At 38.6% G+C, this 25,991-nt stretch overlaps 1 protein-coding gene across 5 annotated transcripts; it reads right to left on the bottom strand.

The window, feature by feature from the left end:
• Positions 1–1,794: 1,794 nt before the first annotated feature.
• On the bottom strand, positions 1,795–24,213 carry amph (amphiphysin). 5 transcript variants are annotated; one of them, XM_067474840.1, is made up of 22 exons: positions 24,057–24,213; positions 22,563–22,643; positions 22,090–22,144; positions 19,882–19,976; positions 19,613–19,708; positions 19,421–19,528; positions 19,255–19,340; positions 19,011–19,086; positions 18,640–18,722; positions 15,686–15,863; positions 11,643–11,762; positions 11,424–11,507; positions 9,595–9,621; positions 9,410–9,433; positions 8,763–8,999; positions 7,195–7,236; positions 4,992–5,219; positions 4,567–4,611; positions 4,376–4,417; positions 3,097–3,285; positions 2,924–3,025; positions 1,795–2,841 (listed from the first exon to the last, which is right to left on the bottom strand). In XM_067474840.1, the coding sequence occupies exons 1-22, from the start codon at positions 24,123–24,125 to the stop codon at positions 2,737–2,739; spliced, it is 2,172 nt and encodes a 723-aa protein (XP_067330941.1). In that variant the 5' UTR covers positions 24,126–24,213; the 3' UTR covers positions 1,795–2,736. The 5 variants fall into 5 exon arrangements, with proteins under 5 accessions (XP_067330941.1, XP_067330942.1, XP_067330945.1 ...); XM_067474841.1 differs by having other exon boundaries at positions 15,725–15,863; XM_067474844.1 differs by lacking the exon at positions 24,057–24,213 and adding an exon at positions 23,738–24,037.
• Positions 24,214–25,991: the final 1,778 nt, after the last annotated feature.

The following is a 25,991-nucleotide window of genomic DNA, read 5'->3' as shown; positions in this document are numbered from 1 at the left end:
CTCCTGAAAACACAATAAACTTAATTAAAACCCACCTAAAAACTAATACCAAATATAAAGTCACAAATCTATGGTTTACATAAAGATCCAGGAGCACACAATATCAGGGAACCAGAGTGACAAGCGTCGGCCCGCGCCATGCCTTTGACTCTCTACTCCAAACCGCCCAGTCGACGGACGAAGCGGGGAGAGTCATCGAGATAAATTCATTTCACCTAACCCCCTAACCCTAACCCTAACCCTAACCCCTAACCCTAACCCTGCACTCTAAAACAGCACAGCTGTCTCAGGGTCTCCTGGGGGCTGTCTTTAAACTTAGTTTCAACACAAAAAAATCCCACCAAAAATCTACTCAACTCAACTCAAAGTATAGCTGTCTCAGGGTCTCCTGGGGGCTGTCTTAAATCTGGAGAGTCTCCTCCCCATTGTCAACTGCTCTTCAAACCACCATTACTGACCAGCCTGCAAACATCGACTTGAGAACCAGTGAAACTTCATCAAAAACTTCATCAAAATCTGCATCAGAGACTTGACCAGTCCCACAACAAACTCATCAAAAATCTACCAGAAATCAAGGACACAATGTCATCTTTTCATTAGGAAGACAGCACACAGTATCAGGGAACCAGAGTGACAAGCGTCGGCCCGTGCCATGCCTTTGACTCTCTACTCCAAACCGCCCAGTCGACGGACGAAGCGGGGAGAGTCATCGAGATAAATTCATTTCACCTAACCCTAACCCTAACCCACTGATCTCTTTCAGATTACATCGTCTACACAAGATGTAGTCCAACTGAGTGCTTCTACCTCCGCTCTTGTACATCACCCTAAGTTCCTGCCTCTTCTAGATGAAAGTGTATACTACAGCCATTTCCATTCTCTTTGCAAAATCTACCACCATTTGTCCTTCTGCGTTCCTGTCCTGAAGACCAAACCTGCCCATCACATTCTCATCACCTCTGTTCCCTTCACCTACATGTCCATTGAAATCTGCCCCAATCACCACTCTCTCACCTCTGGTGATGCTCTGCATCACTTCATCTAACTCATTCCAGAATTTCTCCTTCTCTTCTAACTCACATCCTACATGTGGAGCATAACCACTCACAACATTGAACATCACCCCTTCAATTTCCAGCTTCAGACTCATCCACCTGTCTGATACTCTATTTACCTCTAGTACGTTCCTCACAAACTCCTATTCCATTTCTTTTCTTATCTGACCCATGGTAGAACAACCTGAACCCTGCTCTTAAGCTTCTAGCCTTGCTACCTTTCCACCAGGTCTGCTGGACACACAGTATGTCCACCTTCCTTCTCTGCATCATGTCAATCAACTGTCTAGCCTTCCCTGTCATAGTCCCCACATTTAAAGTCCCTACTGTTAGTCCTACATTCTTAGCTTTCCTCCTCTCGCTCTGCCTATGAACACACTTTCCTCCTCTCCTTGTTCATCTTCGACCAGGGTTAGAAAAGTATGTATGTTTATTTTAAGGGCAGAGATACACATGTCCTCTTTTTCAAATCAAGGTTTTACCCAAGCATACTTACATATTCATTATTGAATCTCTAATATATGAACATTCCAAATTTGCACAAAAGAGGAGGACTTCAAATAACTCCCTAAGACCTTATTTGGAGCACTTAGAAAATCAGGGTCTTCAAGACAATTTCTACAAAATTTACTCAAAGTATTGTCATGAACAACACCACAAAATCATGATTCAATGAATATTATTCCCTTTTCCTTTTTCATCAATTAACATAAAGCTGAATCAATAAATCAAATACAAATTTGATAATTTTCTGATTGGTACTTTATTTACTCATGATTAAGATGTTTTCATCACAAATGCTTATACATCAATTCACAACTACACTAACATAGTTACAGAAGTGAGAACATGGGCACTTGGAAATTGGCCACAACACTGATTGCATATTGGATTGCTTAATTCATTTGCATGTGAGCAAACATTCAAATAAATGATGATATACAAGTGTTTTCTGCTCATCTTCAAATTCTCTTTGTGGAAAACATAACTTTTCTAGATACATATACACATCACTGTACATATGTACTGTGACTTTTTATGCTGGGTAATTTCTCTTTGCTCCTTTCATTTAATGCCATTTACCATTATTTTATAATTTGCTGCTAAATATCAGTGAGTGACCTGCACACATTTAACATTTAAAAATAATTTTAAAAAATTGTGCACTGGTCAATGCTCACATAATCACACTATACGTTGAGTATTCTGTATCAATATGAAATTACACATCAAACACAACCAACCATGTTACATAAATTACTTAAACTAAACAGATAATGTATTTGGGGATAAAACAAACTGAAGTTTGTTGTTACGCTAAAAGACATATTACAGCACTACAGGTTCTGGTTTATTTCACAGCAGAGCAACAACATCATCATACCACATTTGTTGTAAAGTGAGTGATTGTTTTTAGTTTATTAACAAATGTTTTATCAAGTTCAGGAGAGATTGAGCATACTATCACGTCATGCTTTTTTACTTCGTGAAATGCTGTGAATAGATCCATAATTTATAACTGTGACTTTCGATTTTAGTATGTTAGACTTTAATCCATGGGACCTTTTGTTGTCCAGTACACAGCTGCAGAAAATTGTAAGGGTAGTTTTAGGACATGCAGTGGCCTGGATCCAGACTAGATGGCCTATACTTCAATGTTTTCACCCCATAAATACACTTCTTACTGCAGTCGCTGTGTAAAGTTTTCAGGAAAAAGTCCTTTCTGAGCCGCTGCTCCAAGCGTTAACCAGTCACTTTCTTTGAACCCTGTGAGCCACCCAGCTTCCTGCAGCAACAACAAACACATGGTTAAGATTCAATTAATCCCTTCTGTTCAAAAGCTGTTGAACCTTCATAGATGTTCTCACCTGATCCTCTAATGAAGCTGTTGGAACAACCAACACAACGTCACCTCTCTTTAGTTCCAGCTCATCTGAGTTTGCTGCTTCGAAGTCATGCATCGTCTCCACCTGTACAAACATGAACACCATTATCACATCTGTGGACAACACATGGAGTATGGTAAGGATTTATATCCCACCTTGTACAGAAAGTCAACAGGTTGTCCTGACACGGCAACAGATGGACTCATGTTTTTAATGCTCTGCTTTTCAGTGTTCACACCATTGTCACTGATAGCAATGGGAGAGATGATGTCTGCGTCACGGTCATCATCACCTTCATTACTAGAGGCAGGCTCTATGACCACAGAGGGGATCGGCATCTTTTCCTGCACGTAACAAACAAATCTTACATTTACTGTTACCTGTTTAGCTAAACATAGGGATATGCTCTAAGGGCCCCCTTGGCCTGCCACAAACCACTGATGGGAGAAACTCTTATTTCTGTGTTTACACTCTATCCCCGTCGCTACAGAATCAGCTGTTGGCTTTTAGCATAACAGCAGAGTAACGTTCACTTTCTATTTTCCAATAAGGAGGTAGAAGCAAAGGTTCCTGGAGCTGTTACACTAACAGCAATTCTGATGCCTAGAAAGGACCAAGCAGCCTATCCTTTGTCCTTGTGTCCCTCTCTCTGTTCCTTTCTGCAGGTGTCTCTGGGTTTGAAGCTGTGTGTCTTCCAGCGTGCAGCTACTGGTCCTACCAACCTGCCCGATGTTTTGTTGTTGCCCTTTTCTTTTCTCTCTTCACTTTCCACTCACCCCAACCCGGTCAAGGCAGATTGCCGGCCACCCTGAGCCTGGTTGGGCTGGAGGTTTCTTCCCTTAAAGGGAGTTTTTCCCTTTCCACTGTTGCCTATGGCTTGCTCCAGGGGGAATTATTGGGTTGTCTCCATACAATTTTATAATCTTGACTTTATTCTGTAAAGTGTCCTGAGATGACTTTGTTTTGAATTGGTGCTATATAAATAAAGTTGAATTGAATTGAATAACCAACCAATGCATGAATAACCAACCAATGCAAAGAAATTTGTGGATTAAATCTGCTGTGTGACTCTGCTCTGTCAGCTTTTTCACCAAGAGTTAAAAAGGCAGTAACGCTCACGTGAAGCTGACCAAAGTCTACACTGAGGTTCACCACTGTGCTACTGGAGGACAAGAGAGCACAGCTAGAGCACAGCTAGAGCACAGCTAGAGCACAGCTAGAGCACAGACATCAAATCCCAGTAACCTGATTATAAACTAAGAAAGCCTGTGTGTCTTAAAGAAATATTCGTGTAACCTGACTTGGGAGGTTGTAAATGTGGAAGATGCAACACTGGAGATATATTATCAAGCAATAGAGAACTTCAAATCACAGATTGTGTTGAAGTAAGTCCTGTTACATTGCGGCTAACGAGAAAGGTTGTGTGATATTTACCGATGGAGCAGCTGAAACACTTTTTTCTTCTGCGGCAGGAATCTGTGTGCATACAAATTGATTAGATTTTACAGTTACATCATAATTTACACTTACCACATAATCTATGGACAAAATACCTTTTTAAAAAATTAGCTGAGTGATAAATTCTACAAATTCTTGATAAATGACAAAGACCAACTGCAACATACCTCAACCAATTCTGTGTTTTCAGAGCTTGGAGATTTAACAAGCGACTGTGCAAAGAAATAAAATCATTTAGTGGACATACAGGCAGGACCAACCACACAAACCTTAAATTCTGTCACTGCTTGTACAAATGCATGAGCCTGGAAGATGAAATACATAATTTGGGGGTCAAACACAGTCAGCAGTTTTCACTTGAAACTCAATCCTAAAGACTTTGAAGTTTCACAATTTCCAAATTTTTCCTAAAACAACAATGTTGAATAATGAAAGAGGTTTGACTTGATTTTATGTATGAATCCCACTGTGAACAAATTAGAAATATGACAAAATGGTGACCATAAAGTTCATAATGATGTTAATCATAGTATTCTTGTTGATGGTGATAATGCTACTTGAGAAAAGATAAGCAATCAACATGTCCACTCACAACAGATTCGTCTTCCTCTGTTCTCACAGAGTTTTCTGCAGTTTCTTCCTCACCAGAAGGAGGTGCTACAGTTTCCTCCACCTTTCCTCTTGGAAGGGTGAGGACAGGTTCCTCACCACCAATTTGCTCAGTTGGAAATACGTTCAGTTCCTCTATTGGTTCTGTTGGGACAGCAGCTTGTGTCTCTGAGGTCTGAGCTTCTTTAGATGATTCTGCATTTAATTTTTCCTTTTGACAGAGAAAGAGAGTGGTCAACCCCTTGACATTAAAATGTAGCACTTTGGCTGCTGACAGGGTGCATGACATCCTGTTAAAAGACAACTCAACTGTTATCGAACTAACCTTTTGGATCTAGTTTGGGTAGTACATGTAAATAAATGCTATTAAACTTCCCTGTGACTTCCCTATATTAAAATATCCCTCTTTTTCTAGCTGAAAATGCAACACATGGTGGGACTTTCAGTTCAGATTATGTCATCTTGTTGCTTCTACTATGGAGGTTGTAATCATGGTCAATCTGCTTTTCCAGAGCCCCTCCATATGACACCATCTGTACCCCTAATGATTAAAATCTTTTCCAGGCGATGTCATCAGAAAGTTTTTTTAAGCTAGAGGCAGAGAAATATTTTAATACAGAGAAGTCAGACGAAAGTTTAGAAGTATTAATGTAAGTATAGCCATAGAAATTAAGTTGACAATTAGTGGATTTGCCCTTACAATGCTGTCCTTAGTGAGGTTGTCCACGTCTAAATGGACCAATCAAAAATATCATATATATATATAAACCTCCAACTGATCCATGCTAAGGGTGGGTGGCCAGACGAGGTGTTTTCAGAACAGAGATTATTCACAGTTGTCCAACTATTATCTTCTACTTATCCAGAATAAGATATATTATATATCCAACATGTTCTGGATCTGTCCCAGGGTTTCCTAACAGGAGGAAATCCCCCTGGACTCCTGACGGGGCGTGACATTGGTAGTAGTTGGGTAAAGTTTCAATGCAGCATCAGAAATGACAGACCAGGTAAGGTGCTAGGATGAATAGAGATGAAGCCCTATAAATAGCAGCTGGGAGTGAAATCCCCCAAATTAAATAATGTTTTCTTACAATAAAGCTGGATAGTATGATTTCCAAGATGAGTACATTTTATTCAATGCCTAAAACAGAATGAAATTGGGTTAGCAATGCAAACAGGTGTGTGTGTGTGTGTATGTGTATATATATATATATATATATATATATATATATATATATATATATATTAAAAAAGGTGAAGGCCAGCACATAATTATCATGCATACTCAGATGAATGCAAGCACACAGAAAATGCGTACAGTTAAATGAGCACCACTAAGACCACATTATATTTGGATTGTATGTGTGCAATTTTATTGAACAGTTCCCCCTAACTCAACACTTTTAAAATTAAGACTTTCAATTGGTTTGAAAGATGAGGACAGTGTGCAAATATTGTGGGAAGGCATAAAAAGTGAAACCATAAAGGAGGTTTTAAAATCCAATGCCATATGGCTCTGACTGCGCAAAATACTGAATTATAACCTTTCCAGTTTCCTCTGCTTGATAATCAGCTGAAATGGAAATTGCCAAATGCTGTGTCAAATACAAAAAAGCACAATGGGTTCTGTAGGGGATGGGACACACCAAGCCAAACTTTCCCAGACACACAATTAGTTGCGTCTGTTGGTCTAGTCCTTGTGGTGTGTTCCACATCACTGCCACTAGTCAGAACTATGCCGGTGACTTCTTGCTCAATTTAATGAGGTGAATCGGCATCTGTCAGTGTCAAACCATTGGTGAAAGAGCCCACTTTCATTGGGTGAACACCTAGTGAATTGGTGCTCAAGAAGAAACAACGGTATTGCCAATGCCAGGACAGTTTGTGCAAGTACTGTAACTTCTTATCAGACACATCCTCAATTAAAAACACTTATATACTGTGTGGTTAGCCAAAGTGGTGTGAAAACCTAGTGGAGCAGTTGGTTTTGTTTGGAGCTAGTTCTGTGACATGGGCTTGGTGTGTCCTGCCCCTTAGCCCTTTGTCTGAATTCAAAATCCCAGTGGTGTGATTTGCAATAGACCGAATTATGCTTTGGATAAAAGAAATTACTAAATATTAAGGAAATATAATATCAATAATGTTACCTTACAGCAAATGTTAAACTTCAACTTTATACTCACCATTTTATCAAAATCAGCAAAAAATGGCGGCTCGATTGTATCCTTCAGTTAGCATGTGTGACAAAGAAGAGTTGTTCTGTTTCAAAAACAACATCCAGACATAACAAAATTTAACATCAACGTTAAAACACTGAGAAATCATTGTAGAAAGAGAGATAAAGTGAAGAGACAAAAATAGATAGGAGGTTTATAAACTAGACCCCAAAACATTAAACAGATGGGGCATTAGGAGAAAAGGAGACAGGGCATTTAGAGGAAAAAGGCTTTGTTAAACTCAAACTCTTTGCTGCGACCTCTGACTTTTTTTTTTCCACACAGACAAAGGTTGAATTTTCTGCTCTTCACTAGTATCAAGTAGTGATGACAATTTATCCATTTTGTATAATTTTTATAAAATGTCTCTCTTCACCCCTGTACTGACCTACAGTACTATGACCCCCCCATCCCCAGAAATTTTGTTTTCTCTTTTCTCTCTCCCTACTCCATCTGAAATTATTTCTGAACATGGATTTGATGTGGAAAAACAAAGTGTGTCATGGTCAGACAGAGAAAACAGGCAGGAGGAGTTCAGGCTGGGATTCACATTTTAAAAACTACTTTCAATTTTTCTCTCATTCTTTGGGAGGGTAGAGGACAGGAGAGGGAGTTTATTGATATCTAATGTACTCAAAGCCAATCTACCACACTGAAGAGTGGAGAAAGTCTGGTACCTCTTCTTTTTCTGTATCTAGTTCTTGGTATAACTTTCCAAACCTCCGGTTTGCTGCTTCATCTTCGGACATATCTGATCTTTCTGGTTCTTTGTGAATTCTCTGAACGTTAATGCCTTGAGTTCCATCTACTGCAGTTCCACAGACAGACGCAGACATTGGTTGAGTGAAAGAAGATCGGAAGTCACTACTGTCACTGACTTGCTGCCAGGACATGGACGTGGAAGATGGAGAGGCTGCTGGGAAACTGTTGGCAAAGGGGTCTGTATCCCACCCACTATTTCCATGCCCATGCACCATAAATCCACTTTCCCCTGATATGTCAGTATATTGGTATAACCCAAAAGCACCCCCCTCATTTCCAAATGGTGTTTCAGCAAAAGGATCAGAATCAAATGCACCTCCTCCCTGCATTTCAGAAAAAGGATCAGAATCAAATGCACCACCTCCAAGCGTTTCAGAAATAATAGCATTTGTGTCCTTTTGTTTTAGGTGCTGCTCTTTACTGTCTGCTAAAAAATTTTGAACTATTGCTATACCCTCAGGTAGGCCTACCCATCCCTCTGAAAGTTCATCATCGGCACTTGCCCACCCTCCACCCTGACCACCATCACCCCACTCTTCAGCAGTCTCATATTCAGACCCAGAGCCCTCTGGAGACCTCGAACATTTGTCTCCCCTTTCCACTGAGCTGTCTTCAATCTGTGAACCATACTCATTAATGAATACAAGTCCTGGTGTGAACTTCCTGTGGTCTTTCTGACATATTAAACCTTCTGAATCTGTCTGCCCTGCCTCTTCTTCATCAGCCTCAGAGAGATGAAGGTTGGGATCAGATTGAGAGGCCAATTTTCTAACCTCATCTTTAGCTGCTGTGGCTGGGTCAGTGTCCAGAGGAGATATAGCTGTGTCTCCACCCTGCTGCCAGCCATCTTCTTGGGGCCAGCCCTGAGCCCCAAACTGTGCCCCCTCTGACCCTTCAGTAGGGCCCCCTGGTAAAGCAGGGCTTTCTGCTCCTGAAGCAGCATCCCCATTTGTTGACTCTGCACCAAAGTCTGCAGACCAGTCAGCAACAAAACCAGCATCTGCAGCCTGCTAGAGAAAGGCAGGAAGAAAGGGTTAAAGTTTGAACCCCTCCACAGATGTGCTCATGACTGACAAACAGATGTTCGTCTCAGTTTTTAGCTTAGTTAAACTTTAGCTTTTACATTTATTTGTGAATTCTGGATAAATAAGACAAAATAATAATGACAAGACTAAACATGACAAACACCGGTAGGAAACATTTTTGCATTAATATAATTCACCTTTTTCTGTAAGTGAAATTTTAAAATGTGACAGTTAATATGAACATATACAGTACAACGAAATCGGGATGATCAGTGTTGTCTCTGTTGTCACCAATAAATAAGGTCTAAAGTCAAGTTAAGTGAATGAGTCAGTGATTATTTTGTTGTTCAGGGCAGGAGAAGTGTGTGTGTGTGTGTGTGTGTGTACACACTTACAGTTTGAGTTGTTGGGGTGTTTGCCTTTTAAAAAAAAAGTGAATAATATTTAACTGTATTTTATAATTTTTAGGGTTAGAACACATTTTTATTCATCCATCAAAATAATAAATAAATAAAAAAATAAATAAGTAAATAAGTAAGTAAGTAAGTAAGTAAGTAAGTAAGTAAGTAAACAAACTTACCGACCACATATCCCAGGGTACAGCAGTCTGAAAGGACAAAGCACATAGTTGGTAATGTGGCTCAAAAGTTCTTTCATACAGATTATCAAATGTTCTTCTGTACAGAGTGGGAATTTTGGAGCATTTTCCGATTAATTTCATGTCAATTCAATTTTAAAAAAACAAAAACAAAAAAATAAACTCAGTTAAATAAAAAAAGGACATGAAATTCTGCCTCTTATTCTAGTGTGCTGTGTGCCATTGATCATTTGCCCACTAAGCTGCATATGAAACATAACTCGCAGTGGTTGTGATAATGAACTGTGATTAAAAAAAATGAGGTGGCATCTCTAGGATACAATTCACAAACCTGCAGCTTAAAATAGGTTTCCCAAAAACTGGTAAGCAAATGGTAATTTAGAAAAGTCCTGCTTAGCAAAGTTAGTTAATTATTTTAAAAAGCCCTCTGTAACACCAGAACTGCTATTATTCATTATCAATAAAAGGAAATTAAGAAACAACTGATTTCTAAGAGCCATAGTTCTGTTAAGCCTAGTTTTCCCACAACTCTCAGCTTCTTTACAAATAAAATTGTAGCTATTAGATAGAAATTCACCAGATTCCCTTGATTGTATCCCACAGGTAGTTGACAACCAGTTTATAAGACCACATCCCTTAGACTGCTTCTTGTCTCTAGATTTCACTGAGTGAACTTTACCTAATGCTTCCATTAAACCATCAACATGACTCTTAGACCCCATCCCAATTAGATTGCCTAAAGATGTTTTAGGACCCTTAATTGACAAATCGATATTAAATTTCATCCATCTTTTTTTATTACCAATCTACGTACCAAATGGTTACATGGTTGCTGTAATGAAACACATATTTCCTCGTCCTTAACCAGCTGTCTTAGACAATTATAGACTAATATCCAATCTCCCCTTTATTTTTAAAATCCTGGAGAAAGTAGTTTTAAAGCAATTACGTGACCACCCGTGCAGGAATAGCTTGTGTTTTGAGTTCCAAAGGGTTCTGTGCTACAGCAGATATATTTCGCTTGATGCATGTATCCTTTTGGCAACATGATTAAACAAATACTCAAAGAATATATCAATCTTGAGTCATGCTCAAAAGACACAAAGCCCTGGGTATCCTGTACTTGTCTACTTCTAAAATCAGAAAACAAAACTGCAATTATTTTATTTACCCTAAAAATCTTACAAATATATTGTCTAACCATAAAGTTACTTTAGATGGCAAAGCGTTGGCCTCCAGTACTATGAGGAGGAACTTTGTTTTTTTTTTTTGTTTTTTAACCAGGACTTATTTTTTACCTCACATATAAAAAAAACTCAAGAACAGCCTTCTTCCACTTATGAAACATTGCCAAAATTAGGAGCATCCTGTCTCAAAGTAATGATTAAAAACTAGTCCATTTCCATAAGTGTTTCCAAAGTCAAATCTATGGCTTTCAGCTCATCCCTTACTGTTGTCCCACAGTAGAACATATTACGCACATTGATTTGGCATGTGTTTTTATGCACTTCTTGCCGCAACCCTCCCATTTTTAATAGGGTTTGGGACCGGCACCAGGGCTGCCCTTGGTGGCTGGGTGGGGCAACATACAAACCCACTGCCTTCTGCATCCCAGGCCCATGCTCTACCACTGACCCACCAGGCCAACAAGTGTTACCAATGTATTTTTCATATTCTTCTACATTGATAAAAATAACATCTGAGTTGATGTATCATGTTTTCCAGTCTATACTTTGTCAAATCATACGCTTAGTTGTACATTGGGCTTTAAAATGCTGCAAGAGTGAATGCTGGTGTTTAATGAAAATAACCTGTGGTATTGGTGAAACACTTTCATCTGGCTGGAAGGCATCAAAGTCCATGTCAAGAAGAGATTCTCCAGGTCGTTCATTGGGCTGCAGACAACAATTAAAAGGTGTAAACAGGTTAGTTCGCCAGACACGTAATGTATGGAAATTGAATAGTTTTTGCTGTAGGAATTGCTAATTGCCATGTTAATGAACACAGTTACTTTAATGGAGATCAGAGACCTGTGATGATGAAGGTGCTGGTAAAAACTCTCCTCCAAACAGGTCAATGATCTGCTCTTCTGCCACCTCTTTGGTAGGTGTGACCTTTGGCGGTGGGGGCACCGGTGGTCCCTTTTTAAGCTACAATAACACATTAGACATTGAATGAAACAGCACTCCTTTACCATTTCTGAATTACAATAATTTTTACTATACAAAATCAAAAAAGGTGGATGAAGAAACTTTGACTTTACTGGGAAGATGACAGAATTCTACACTACACAGTGGTTTGTATTTATTTCTATACAATTATGAAAAAGCTATGAATTGTGTGATGCCGATTGTTCTGGACTGGGAGGATTTAAAGCGAATGAATGGGAGTGTTGATGACCTATCAATCGATTTTTTTTGCAGATGTACAGCTGTGAGAAACAGTGTTTTGAGTGATTTGATTTTCTATCCTACTGAGCCTCCTGAGTGCACTGAAATAGAGTGGAGTTTCTCCCCTAAGGATGCTTTTCACGTGGGCAATCTCCCACTCCATGTTACATGCATAAGGCATGACTCTAAACAATGACCGAGGCTGATCTCTCGACACTGGCTCATTTAGTGCCAGTACCGTATTCATTTAATAGGTGAAACTACAGTCATTACAAATATGACCAACAGCCAAATCTAATTCTGATTTGCTCCACTGTCTGACATCCAAAAAAACAAAACAAAAACATGTTTATTGTAAAATAATCAATAATAAACAGAAATCACTCCTAACAAAGAAAAACACGACAGGTAAAAGAAAACAATGAGTTACACATCTTAAGAACCCTCTAACAAAAATGCAACCCACTAAATCTAAAGTACAAATGGGAAACCAAACTAACACTAGGAAGCGATAAATGAACAGAAGCACACCAAACCTCAGACTAAAAGTTGCTTGGAAAACAGAGTCCAATTCTCAGGAGTCAGGATTGCTAGGTTCAGGTAAATCATGCACACAGTATATAGGCTGGGAGAGAGATGATGATCTGGCAGGGAACTGGGGGGAAAGCTGAACCTAAATAATGAGGGGAACAGGTGCAAACAATAATGAGGTATAATGAAAGGTAAAGCTAAAGGAAAGGACTAGGAACAGGAAGCGGGGAAAATATGCTACAAAATAAAAGTCCAAAGGCCGGAAGGGCCACAGCGCTAATTGAGGGCCAGATCATGTCATGGACCTTCTGTTCTCTCTGACTCGTCATTTATGCAATAGAAAAGTATTTCAGAGAACTGTGGTACACAGCATAATATATGTGGCTTAACCTTGACCTATCAGAGTTACTATAGTTATCAATGTTGAAAATGAGCAATAATTTCTGATGCATTTCTATTCACTTTAAGGTTACTGAAAGGGTTTGAGTTAGTACTGAATGTATCAGAATGAATAATTCACTGTAATAGGAAACAACATCTGATCATAATTTACAAGTAATAATGGAGAAAAACAAAAATAAATTGTTTCAAATGGCTTTAAATTCTGTGTGTACTCCTGCAAAGCTCTTGACCCACTGCAATGATCTGATCCTTCAGTAATCCATAGTAGAGATTAACAAGCCAAACACAACATGTTGATTAACATGATCACATAAACAGGACAGAGACACATTACAGGTTAAGGTTAAGGGGGTTAGTGAGACTGTTTCATAACTCTACTGTTTCTATTCTACTGCTGTGATGGAGGGTGCTAATTTCTAAATGCTGGTTCCCAACATCGAGTTCAAGAGAAATCATCATAGTCACTAACAGTATTGTTTTTACCATAGGTCTATGACCTGTCACAGTCCATGTCTGGTATTTGGTTTTTGTTTTGATTCATGTTTTGGACCTTGTTTTGTCCCCTGGTCACCTTGATCTGGTTTACACACACACACAGACACACAGACACACAGACACACAGACACACAGACACACACACACACACACACACACAGCAGTCAGTCTGCCCACTCCATCAAGCCACACCATAACTATTCCACATTGTCTCATTAACAGTCTAGCTACCTATCACTCATCCTCCTTTTCTGCCAGCTGGTTTGTTTGGACTTCGTTTTTGATTCACATCTCAAATTGTGAAATTTACAATTTTTTTATGACTATAGTGATTTTATTTTTTAAGATAGTCTCAAAAATTATTTCCACAGTGCAAACCCTGTGCACAGGTCCAACTTATAATAAACAGGTCATACAATAAATGTCTACATACATTATGGAACTGAATTAGAGCTGCTGGATTAGGGTCAGGTGGAAGGTGTGAAGATATATGTCAGCAAAACTGTCTTACAGAAAACTGGGAACTAGTGTTTTAAAAACACTATGACTTCACACATTTGACAAACATGCGAAAAGCTAATGAATGTCAACGGTTCAATTTAGATCCATGACCTGAACCAGGTACAAGGCGATATTATTTAACCATCATGTGTTGACTCTACAGTGCTGGCGTTACTGGGTTAGGTTTAGGGTTTATATATAGATCAGCCACAACAATATTAACACCTGATTTTAATGATTTTAATATACAAAAACTGAATTTTTTCTAAACATACAATGATCTAAGTGCTGATGTATTATGTCAGCAAAAAAGTGGTTAAAATCAACACTGGCCTTTGACCCTCATTTTTAAATTTAATTGCTGTACATGTTTTGTTTTTGTTTGTTTTGTTTTTTTTTGTAGTGGAGTACATTTACTTTTAAAATTTAAGTAATATGTAGATGATCTGCTTAGTATTTTTACATTAGTTAAAGTTGTGTATGTGGCTGTGTAGCTGCAGACTGCTCAGATTGATCATGCTGATCAAGGTCCTGAATCACATTAGTAAGGCCGCCAGTGCTAATGTTGTGGCGGATTTTTGTGTGTGTGTGTGTGTGTGTGTGTGTGTGTGTGTGTGTGTGTGTTTGTCTGTCTGTGGCTTTTTCTCTCTGTGTCTGTTTTATGTTAAAGACTGAGAAATGACAAAATAATGATGTTACATGTGCACTCACCAAGAACACACATTATTGCAGCAAAGAAAAACAGAAAATTACAGTAAAGTTTGAAAAGTTGACTAAAAATAGTGATTAAAGTTATAGATGGTATATACAGGAATGTGAACAAGTCTTAGTTCATCATCAGATTAGTTGTTTTATCAATGTTACGATAAAATCGCTTAGCATTTTAGTGATTAGAGATGTCCCGATGTCAATAGCATTATCGGGCATCAGGTCCGTTTCCACCTCTGTACCTGAACTCATACTCTGAACTACCTGAACTTCTCTGACACAGTGCCTAATACCACAGGTAGGTGGAGGTGGACAATTGTCTGCGGTTTAGAGCTGTTTTGGGATAAGCGATGAGGAAAAAGTAAAGTTGAATACAAACTCTGCTGTGCTAAATTCTTAAGATCTAACAGTCATACTCATGTTACTCAAGAATTTTTAAAAACACGTAGTATTTGCATCTGACATCAACAACAATGAGAGTTATATATATTAACTAGAACATTACCTGTAGTTTTCATTCCAAAGTTATTTTACATTCATAATCCTATGGAGACTGATGCTTGTATGTAATGAAAACCATTAAACTGCTTTCTAATTTCTATACATTAATATATATCTTTACTTCTAGCTGAAAAACACCTCCAGATGACATCACTTGGAGGAACCATCAGTACAGATTATATCATCTTATTGCTCACACTATGGAGTTTGTAATCCTAATATTCCATAGCTGCCACAGTTATTATCTGAACTCCTAATGATAAAAAACTTGGGCCAAAGGAATTTATGATGTGCTAAGTGCAAAAGGTGTGACTAAAATACTGAATTTCACCTGCCGAATCCATTTTGTTTCTGAAATTCAGTTTTTTAATATTGTTTACATATTTCCTAGACCTAAAAATAAATATAAATTGCCATTGCAACTCTGCTAAGACAACACAGCTGATGGTGACTCAAGACTTTTACACAGTATTAATATCTGGTTTAAATTAAAACTTTATAAACATGATCTTTCATATCTATCAATGTCTATAAGGTCTTCCTACCTGAGATGTAGCTCTGTTATCTGTTAGGATCAGATGTACCTGTGTGGGAGATTTTGGCCGTGGTGGACCAGGTGAGATAGGGCGGAGCATATGATTGGAGCTGGCATCTGGACTCTCTGGTGGACTCTCATCTTCGGGAGGAGATGGGGTTCTTGCAAGCCGTAGTGGTCCTGAATCACTGAAAAGGAACCATAGTGACCATTACCTTTTGATTGGTAATGGCAAATGGTCTGCACTTATATATGACTTTCTTTATGAATAAAATTGTAGCTGTTAGTGAAAAATTCACCAGATCCTCCCTCCAAATATTAGATAGATCTTCATGTACAACATTGCTAGAATCATCGTTAAGGCCCAAATCCCTGTTAGACTGCTTTTTACACATAGATCTCTCTGAGGTAATTTCAATTATTACCTCATCTAAACCAACAACCTGTCTGCTAGACCCTATTCCAACTAAGCTGCTCAAGGAAGCTTTACCTTTAATAAATACGTTCGTATTAGATATCATCAATCTATCTTTAGAAGCAGGCTATGTACCACAGGCCTATAAGGTAGCTAATTAAACCACTACTTAAAAAAACCCTGTCTTGACCCAGGTGTTTTAGCCAATTACAGACCAATATCTAATCTCCCCTTTATTTCTAAAATAATTGGAAAAGTAGTTGCAAAACAATTATGTGATCACCTTCATAGGAATAATTTGTATGAAGACTTTCAGTCAGTATTTAGAGTTCATCATAGTACAGAAACAGCACTGGTAAAAGTCACAAACGATCTTCTCATGGCCTCAGATAATGGATTCATCTCTATACTTGTTCTGTTAAATCTTAGTGCTGAATCCGATACCATTGATCATAACATTTTATTACAGAGTCTAGAACATGAAATTGAGATTAAAGGAACTGCACTAGGTTGGTTTAAATCTTATCTATCTGATAGATTTCAATTTGTTCATGTTAATGATGAATCCTCCATGAACACAAAGGGTAGCTATGGAGTTCCACAAGGCTCTGTGTTAGGACCAATACTTTTTACTTTATATATGTCTCCTTTAGGCAACATTATTAGAAAGCACTCCATAAATTTCCACTGCTATGCTGATGATACCCAGCTATATTTATCTATGGAACCAGATGAAAATAATCAGTTAATAAAGCTTCGAGCCTACAAGACATAAAGGCCTGGATGTCCCACAATTTTTTACTTTTAAACTCAGACAAAATTGAGGTCATAGTATTTGGCCCCAAAAATCTCAGAGATATGATGTCCAACCATATCGTTACTCTAGATGGCATAAGTCTGGCCTCCAGTACTACTGCAACGAACCTTGGAGTTATTTTTGCCCAGGATTTGTTCTTTACGTCACATATAAAACAAACCTCTAGAACAGTCTTCTTCCACCTACGGAACATTGTCAAAATTAGGAGCATACTGCCTCAATGTGATGCTGAAAAACTGGTCCATGCATGTGTTACCTCTAGGTTGGACTACTGTAATTCCCTACTTTCAGTATGCCCCAGTAACTCCCAAAAGAGTCTGCAATAATCCAAAATGCTGCAGCAAGAGTGCTGACTGGAACTAGCAAGAGAGATCATATTTCACTTTCACTAGCTTCTCTCCATTGGCTTCCCATTAAGAATAGAATTTAAAACCCTGCTTCTTACATATAAAGCTCTGAATGGTCAGGCTCCATCATATATAGAAGATCTCATAGCACCATATCATCCCAGTAGACCACTTCGTTCTCAGAATGCAGGCCTACTTGTGGTTCCCAGAATTTCCAAAGGTAGAATGGGAGGTAGAGCCTTTACCTCACCCCAGCTCATCCTACCAACCTGCCCGATGTTTTGTCGTTGCCCTTTTCTTTTCTCTCTTCACTTTCCACTCACCCCAACCCGGTCAAGGCAGATGGCCGTCCACCCTGAGCCTGGTTCTGCTGGAGGTTTCTTCCATTAAAGTGAGTCTATCCTCTCCACTGTTGCCTATGGCTTGCTCCAGGGGGAATTGTTGGGTTCTCTCTATACATCTTTATAATCTTGACTTTATTCTGTGAAGTGCCCTGAGATGACTTTGTTGTGAATTGGCGCTCTATAAATAAAGTTGAATTGAATTGAATTGAATATAGCGCTTTTCTACCTCTTGGTACTCAAAGGACTTTACACTCACACGCACACGCACACACACACACACACACACACACACACACACACACACACACAGATGGGGAAGCTAGCCTATACTCACAGAGAGCAACTAAGTTGGGGTTTGGTATCTTGCTCAAGGACACGTTGGGGCGGCTGTAGATCAGTTGGTAAGGCAGTCATCCACAGACCACATGGTCAGTGGTTCAATCCATGGTCCCGGCTATGTGTCAAAGTGTCCTTGGGCAAGACACCGAACCCCAAGTTGCTCATGGTGGGTCAGGCGAGCACCTTGCATGGCAGCCACCACCATCGGTGTGTGAATGGGAATCAACATTTTAAAGGGCTTTGGATAATAGCACTAAATAAGTGGCCTTTTACTATTTACCACTTTGAAATGTGACCAGAGGAGCCGGGGATTGAACCAACAACTGTGGCATTGATGGACGACCGCTCGGCCTCCAGCACCACACTTGACCCATTGGCTACCTATTCACATTAAGTAGATTTACTCTAACATTCTGCAGTTTGTGTTCTTTTTATTTGTCAACTTTTTAAATTCAAACAGTCAAAGAACATACAAAGATGAGCCACACCATAAACACCAACTGGTAGTGGACAGGGTTCACCAAGGCTGACTGCTCTGTGGCTACCCAGCTCTGTGTGTTCTAACACCTACCTACCATTTTCTCTATGCAGTCCTCATCCCCCACTGGGTGATATTAATGTTGTGGCTGATCTTTATATTTTTTACATTTTATTTTCTAAATAACTCTTTATACTCAAAACTGAGTCAAAACTCAGACTGACCTCGGGGCTCCTTGGATCGTGAACATTTTGTCAGAGTGCTGCTCCCCCAGTTTGGTCATCACTTCATACAGCTGCCTGCACACCTAGACAGGTAGACTAGAGTTATCTTTGAGTCCTTGACTTTTATCCTTCTATGATAAAAGTCCAACATCTCTGATTGCCTTTATTTGAAATGTGAGCTTTAACATTTTATGATATACAGAAATAACTGTACTCAGGGGAGATCTGTTGTTCCTAACAGCTCACCTTATTGTTTGCAAAACTGCTGTTTGTGATGCCTCAGACTGATCCTTTCTCAATTGCTCAATATTAAAAAAACTCAAACCTTTTTCCTGTTTTACTGTTAGTAAATGCTTTAGTAAATAACTCACCAGAGATATCTCACGGTGAAACTTTGCCTCCAGATTTGTCACACTCTTGAAGGTGCTTATGTAGAAGCCAACCCGGCTACAGAAAGGAAAAAAAACTGTGTTGGTAATTATTTGTCTCTAAATAATTAATGAACTCGTGATTTTTTTAATGTTCCCACAGAATAAATTCTCAGATGTACAAACTAAAGCAGAGGTGGAAGGTGACAGCATGTCCAGGTTGCTGCCTTTAGCTGGAATGTTTTACCTATCCCAGAGAACTGGCAGTTCATCCTGCAGCCCAGCATTCAACTCATCAAACACTTTTTGAGCCTTTTTCAACTCTTCCTCTGCCTGCAAATAGAAGCAGAGTCATGACACTTGGATAGGTGAATTATATTAGTATATGTCACCTTTAACCTCAGTGAAGTTACCTTCATCATCTTGCGGTCAGTTTTCATCCCAGACACCTGAAGAGTTTCAACATGATGACGAGCACTGTCATAGTCGATGAGTTTTCGACTTCTTTTGGCCACACGAGTCTGAAACATCACAAAGTTTGTTTTTAACATAATTCTACATCAACCCCGAAAATGTTTGTGTAACTAAAGACAAAATGTTTTTGCCTTGAGGTCTGGGAACTGTTGCAGGTACGAGTCCAGGTTCAAAAGTATGGAGTCTACCAGTTTGTTGTGGAAATCTTCCCACAAGGCATCACAATCCTGCAGGGAAAGAACAACTCATTTTGTTGAACATAATGATGTAATATATGAAACCAGGTGACAACATGCCTTTGCCTGACACTATATCTGACCAGAACACCTGTCTCTGCAGTTGATGTGCCTGTTTTATATGTATGTAATGTGCTGTGGTGTTTAATTTTTTTAAGTCTAACCTTCCCAATGGTAATGACGTCGTCTTTTCCATGCCAGTCGGGTTCATAAACTTCATGCAGAGACTGGGTCAGGTTAATGGAAGCCTGCTGCATTCCTGCAAAAACAAAAACCCAGTCGGCTGATGGACATTTTTATACTCACTTAATTTTTATGACTTTAATTAAAATATATGATGTATGGCATATTCTGTATGTTTTATTTATGGTATACTTATGTCTAATATACAGGACCATGTAAACGTTGTTGGCACTTTAGCATAAGATCCACCACAGAAGCATCTGATTAACTCAAATTCATTCAGCAGCCAAAGATCAATAAGTGTCTTAAAGGACAATGAAAAGAACCAGGAGTTTGATATCAGATGATCTGGTCTTTACAAAGTGCAAATGTTGTAGGGCCTGTGTGTCAGGACCAGTAGGTAAATGTAAATTACCGGTTTAACAGGATAAATAACGAGAGAGAAACACTTGTTGCTCTCAGCAAAATTTATTGAAATCCTATTTTTGTATTCAGAAAACAATATTTGTTAACATACCAAAAAATGCACTGAAATAACATGCAAGGTTCTTACTGTTTCACTAATGAGAGCGGGAGAATTGTACATAAACTACTCATACCAGTACATAGCCATTAGCATGCTAGCCCTACGAGCTATGCTGCAGTTTGCTCCACTAAGAAAGCAAGATGGCTTGAGGCACTCTCACCCAATGCTGCATTTTAGTGCTTTCATTGTTTTTATTGCGTTTATTTACTACAAGTAAAGCTTGTTTGCAAGGGGGCTCAGTTCACATTGTGTATTAAAGACTGAAGTTACTGGATATTAGTGCATAGAGCTTTATTCCACCTCCAGCTTCGGTATGCTCCCCAGGAGGAGCTCTGCAATACCTACCCAGATTACAGGTACAGGCAGCAAGAGATGCAGGCGGTGGTGGCAGAGCAAACAAAAGCGAACCAAGCAATCTTGCATACATAAAAAGCTACTGAACTGGCCGGACTAACCAGGTCTACCAAGCATGTTTTTTGCAAATGTCTGGTCCATTATCAAGGAGATATAAGAGATAAGACTGAAGACCCACTTGAACAGACAGAGAAGCTTTGCTTTCTTTCTCACCGAAATGTTGCTTAATTCTAACATCCCAGGTGCAGCTATCAAGCTAGCGGAAAAGACTGTGTTTCAAGCAGACCAAACAGCTGACGTTGGCAAACACAAAGATGGCATTGTGTGTATATAAGTGAGTAATAACTGGTGTACATCAATCAAGACCGTAAAACGCTTTTTCTCCTTAGACCTGGAGTTTATAACTCTTAAATGCAGGCCCTTCTACCTACCAAGAGAGTTCGTTGTGGTGTTTCTGACCGCTGTTTACGTCCAACCGCAGGCTGATGCTAAGCTAGCGCTGGCTAAACTCTATAGATTAATTGGCTTTGCAGTTACAGTACTTTGGGAGGGGACTAAAAGTGTTTAACACTGTGTCTACACCATATGTGTTTCAACTGTGTCATCTGTATCTTACACAACCTGTAGCATATTTACTTGTCTTTATTCATGTTGCCACAGAGATGGTGTATTGAAATCTGAGTGCTTCTAAAATGTGGGTGACCTTCACTTTGGATTGGACCCTAACATCTCCTTTGGAGACACAAATGCAGCATAGTGACTGCTGTTTCTCTCCAAACGTGCTGCTCATGTTAGGCTTTCTGTGCTATTTTACAGTCTTGAGCAACACTTTATTGAAGGTTAGGATTATAATCATAAAAATCTTTGTTTTTGGAGAAAAATTAAGTGTTTCTCCATACATTTTTAAGGAAAACTTTTGTAAATATATGGGTTTTGCTCATTTAAATTAGGATATTTTACCTTAATTTTACGTATTTTGTTTGGCACCGCTGCTGCCAGTCAGTTGATTGTTTTGTATGACTTTGTTTTTTTACAGTGTATGAAATTCTCAAATAAGAAAACCTTGGTAAATGGAAGACTATTTATAAAAACTACATTCTTTTTAAGATGGTTGTCAAAAAGGCCCCTTGATTTTATTTAATTTTTGCTGAATGATCACTGAAAATGACTTATGAATATTCATGTCAGTATTTCTTTTTTTTTTTTTACTTTTAGCGCCTCAAATGTCTGCACAGTGCTGGATCCAACATGTTTATCATACAGTGTTTGTGTAAGATGTACAGTATGATGTCTGAGAGATTTTTCTGACCTTTAATGGCGGACATGTAGGCCTTCATCTCCCTCTGCAGGCGTGAGCCTTCAGACTGAAGGAACACAGGTAGGGTTAATTACACACATCAGCCTTTTATTTAGTTACACATGATGGGACTTCCTATTTCAAAGTTGTTGTTTTTTTTTTCATCAGGTGAGGCTGAGTCCAAGTTGGTAAAGTCACAGAAACTGAACGTTTCAGCACACATTCCTTCTGTACAGTTGGTTCGGGTCAATAGTAAGTCAGTAAAGGAAAGAGTTCTTTAACATCAGTTTTCTATTGAGAAAGCAGCAAATTCTTAGGATTTTACTGTGGAGGTTTTGTTTCTCATGTTGACTCATAGAAACACCAGGTTGGTCCACATATTCTCTTCAGCATGGTTTGTATTAAATAAATATGTAGTGTTTGTTGTCTTTCTGAGTCAGGTTTTAGCTGAAAGTCAAACATCATGTGGTCTGTGAATGTCTCACCTCTTGTCTCCTGAAGTTAATAACAACTTGTTCAAACTGCTCATCTTTGGTCTCATCAGCTTTCCCCAGTTTCTGCAGAACCTGAGGATGATCATTTAAAATATTTTAAAGCCAGATGCTCATTTTTAGCATCAAACTTGTAGGTCAACGCTATAAAACATCAACACCATATACACTTCCAAGAAAGGGTTTGGAAACACTTATGGATATTTTTTTATATATATATATATATATATATATATATATATATATATATATATATATATATATATATATATATATATATATATATATATATATATATATATATATATATAGAGAGAGAGAGAGAGAGAGAGAGAGAGAGAGAGAGAGAGAGATAGTTGGTGTTATTTAACTAAATAGTTGTAAATGAATAACAAAACATAATATTGTAAGTTGACGGTTATTTTGTGCTCAAATAGGCTTAAAATGTTTTTTTCTTTTCTTGTTTCTTGTCTTTGTTTTAGTGAATGATTTAAAACTTTTTGTTCAAATTGACCTGGGGCGACTGTGGCGCAGGAGATAGAGCAGTCGTCTGCTAATTCCCAACTTTGTTGCTCTAGGTGAAATAATGGAAATATACATCTATGTAGGTGTTTCCAAACTTTTTCTTCCATATCACATATGAATCAATACCTATATTTTAAGTCTTTTTTTGTGAATACAAGTGACATTAGAGAACATTAAAATCTTAGATTTTATGGATGTAGTTTAAAACCTGATGGTACCAACCAGAGCTGTTGTTGCCAACGACAAAAAGTAACGTAAAGATTTTAATGATTTGCCTAAGCATGAAGAATAAAATTACAGCTTCACACGTCACTAGGAACCAGCTGATTTGTTTGAAAGAGGTGTAAATTGCCCAAACAGTAGACAAGAGCAGAGACATAGATTTAAAACACATTAAAATAAAGTTTTAACCACACAAATGGTCCTCGCTGTCAAGACTCACTTCCTGTAAAATATGGCCCTGTAGGTAATTTGTACAGGCAGAGAAATAACTGCTCTACTCTCCTATAAATAACAATAAAGTAGCTGGTCTGGCGTCAGGAATTGCGTCATTGCGCACAGCATACGACCCCCCACCACCGCCGACCTTGAATTAAACAAAAGCCCCTCACGTCATTTATTAAATACATGAAATTCATACTGACGTGTTTCAACACATATAACGTAATGATGATCCGTGTTAATCCGCCTCAGCCAATCAGAACGCTCTCCGTCAAATTCTGATGATGTTTCTTATGTCAGCTGATTTCATTTCATACCAGGATCATTATCTTATCATGTCGATCATGTTGATCTTGTTCAGGTTCAGATCGATCAAATAATAACAGAATTATCAGATTGACGTTAGACGTAGACGGGGAGACGCTGCACAGGCCTGGGGTCTCCCTTAGCTCCTCATCTCTGTCCTGTCTGCCTCCATCTGTCCTCCATCCCTCCACCACCATCACCACCATCACCTCCTACCTTCTCCTGCGCTCGGTTCAGCCGCTTCTGCACGTTTTTAGCGAATATTCCCGATTTGATTTCCGCCATGATGACTGCAGACACCGTGATGCGGATTAACGTCGACAGCCACGGACAGGAGGGGGAGGTGCACGCGTGCGTGTTCGCGAAGGTGCGCGTACGTGTGCGTTGGGGACGCGTTTTAAAGTGACAGTCAGCTGATTGCAGTGGTTCCGTCCGCCTCCAATTTGTTCTTCAGATCCGCGTCGGTGTGAATGCGTGAACATTAATGAACGAGTGAGAGTATTTAATGTGATGAAGACAAGTCACGATAACCCGCGGAAATAATACTTAATCATGTAGAAATGCTGTCATACATTTTAAACCTGTAAACGAAAGCAAATCCCTAAAATATCAAATCCGCTGTTGTGAGACAAACATTTTATTTATTTTTTTAAGCAGGAAAGTGCCGTTAAGATTCTCTTTTTCAGGGGAATCCTGGCAGCAACAAACTTGATTCACAAACAAGAATATTAATTACAATAAAAACCACACACAATGAAACGAAACGATAAAAAGGTGGAAAAACTATGGAAGATGGTGTCTAAAAACAAAGGATAGTTAGTGATATTTTTAAAAGACATTTCCAGGTCCTTTAAAATGGAGTCAGAGAATTTTTTGGGGGAGTTTTAAAGATTTTGTAAAATGTTCCAATCTGAAGGGCCATGATATTGAAAACTAATTTTTTCACTCTCGGTCCTGACACTGGGGACAGTCAGCGTAAGGAAGTCCTGAGGGACAAAGGTCCATCAGACTTCTGTTGAAGGTACACAGTCAGGTATGAAGGGACTAAACCAAGAAGTCCTTCAAATACAAGTTTGTACCAGTGCATAAGCTGAATGGGTCGCTAGAGAACTAATACAGTTCACAATGATGAGTCCCAGGTTTACAGTTTGTTATCAAGCATAAGGATGCATAAAAAACTAAATCTACAATACACAGTGCTTGGACAGGGGCATGCATTTATACACATATATATACACACACACATATATATATATATATATATATATACACACACACACATATACACACACACATATATATATATATATATATATATACACACACACACATATACACACACACATATATATATATATATATATACACACACACACATATACACACACACATATATATATATATATATATATATATATATATATAAACATCTCTGCAGTCTAGCAGTGGTAGAAATGTAGCAGCAACAAGTCTCTTTCTTGTGTTAAAATTGAAACAGCTTATTTCTGAAGTAAAAACCCAATTTAATGTGCAGTTTTTTAAACTAGAGAGTCAATATTAGGCCTACATTTTAATGAGTAATCAATTAAAACACCTAAATATTTAAAAGAATTAACAACCTGAATGACTGATGAACAGATGATCAGTGGGGACATGAAATCAAACTATAAAGATGCATCAGTGAATCCTCATAATGACTCACAGCCACAGCTCAAACACAAAATAAACCTGAAAAAGGCAGTTGTGTTTTTAGTTTCAGTAAATGGTTGGAACTACTTCAGCACTTGATTACGTGTTGTTACTCTCTATATGTACGTAGTGTATGCAATGACAATAAAGGTAAAGTTCAAGTTCAAAGTTCATTAGAAATCTGAGTTTTCTCTACAATATTACGCACAACACCTACTGGGATTATCAGTAGGTGCAGTGATCTTTAACACCTTCAAAATAAACCTCTAGGCATAAAACCTTTTTCCAGAAACTTTTTCTTTGTCCATGTACTCAACTAAAAACTTTAGTTGACAGTGACAGGGTGCTGGTGCCAGCAGTAACCTGTGCCATCATGGTTCCAGGGAGAAATTAAAAGACATTTAGAAAATTTTAACAGCCTTCGCTGATGGCAGAAAACCCCAAATAAAATAAACTTGTGAC

This window comes from Channa argus, chromosome 14, assembly GCF_033026475.1.
Source record: "Channa argus isolate prfri chromosome 14, Channa argus male v1.0, whole genome shotgun sequence".
Lineage (NCBI taxonomy): Eukaryota > Metazoa > Chordata > Actinopteri > Anabantiformes > Channidae > Channa > Channa argus.
Note: the sequence above shows the minus strand (reverse complement) of the source record. Positions and strands in the feature narration are given on the sequence as shown.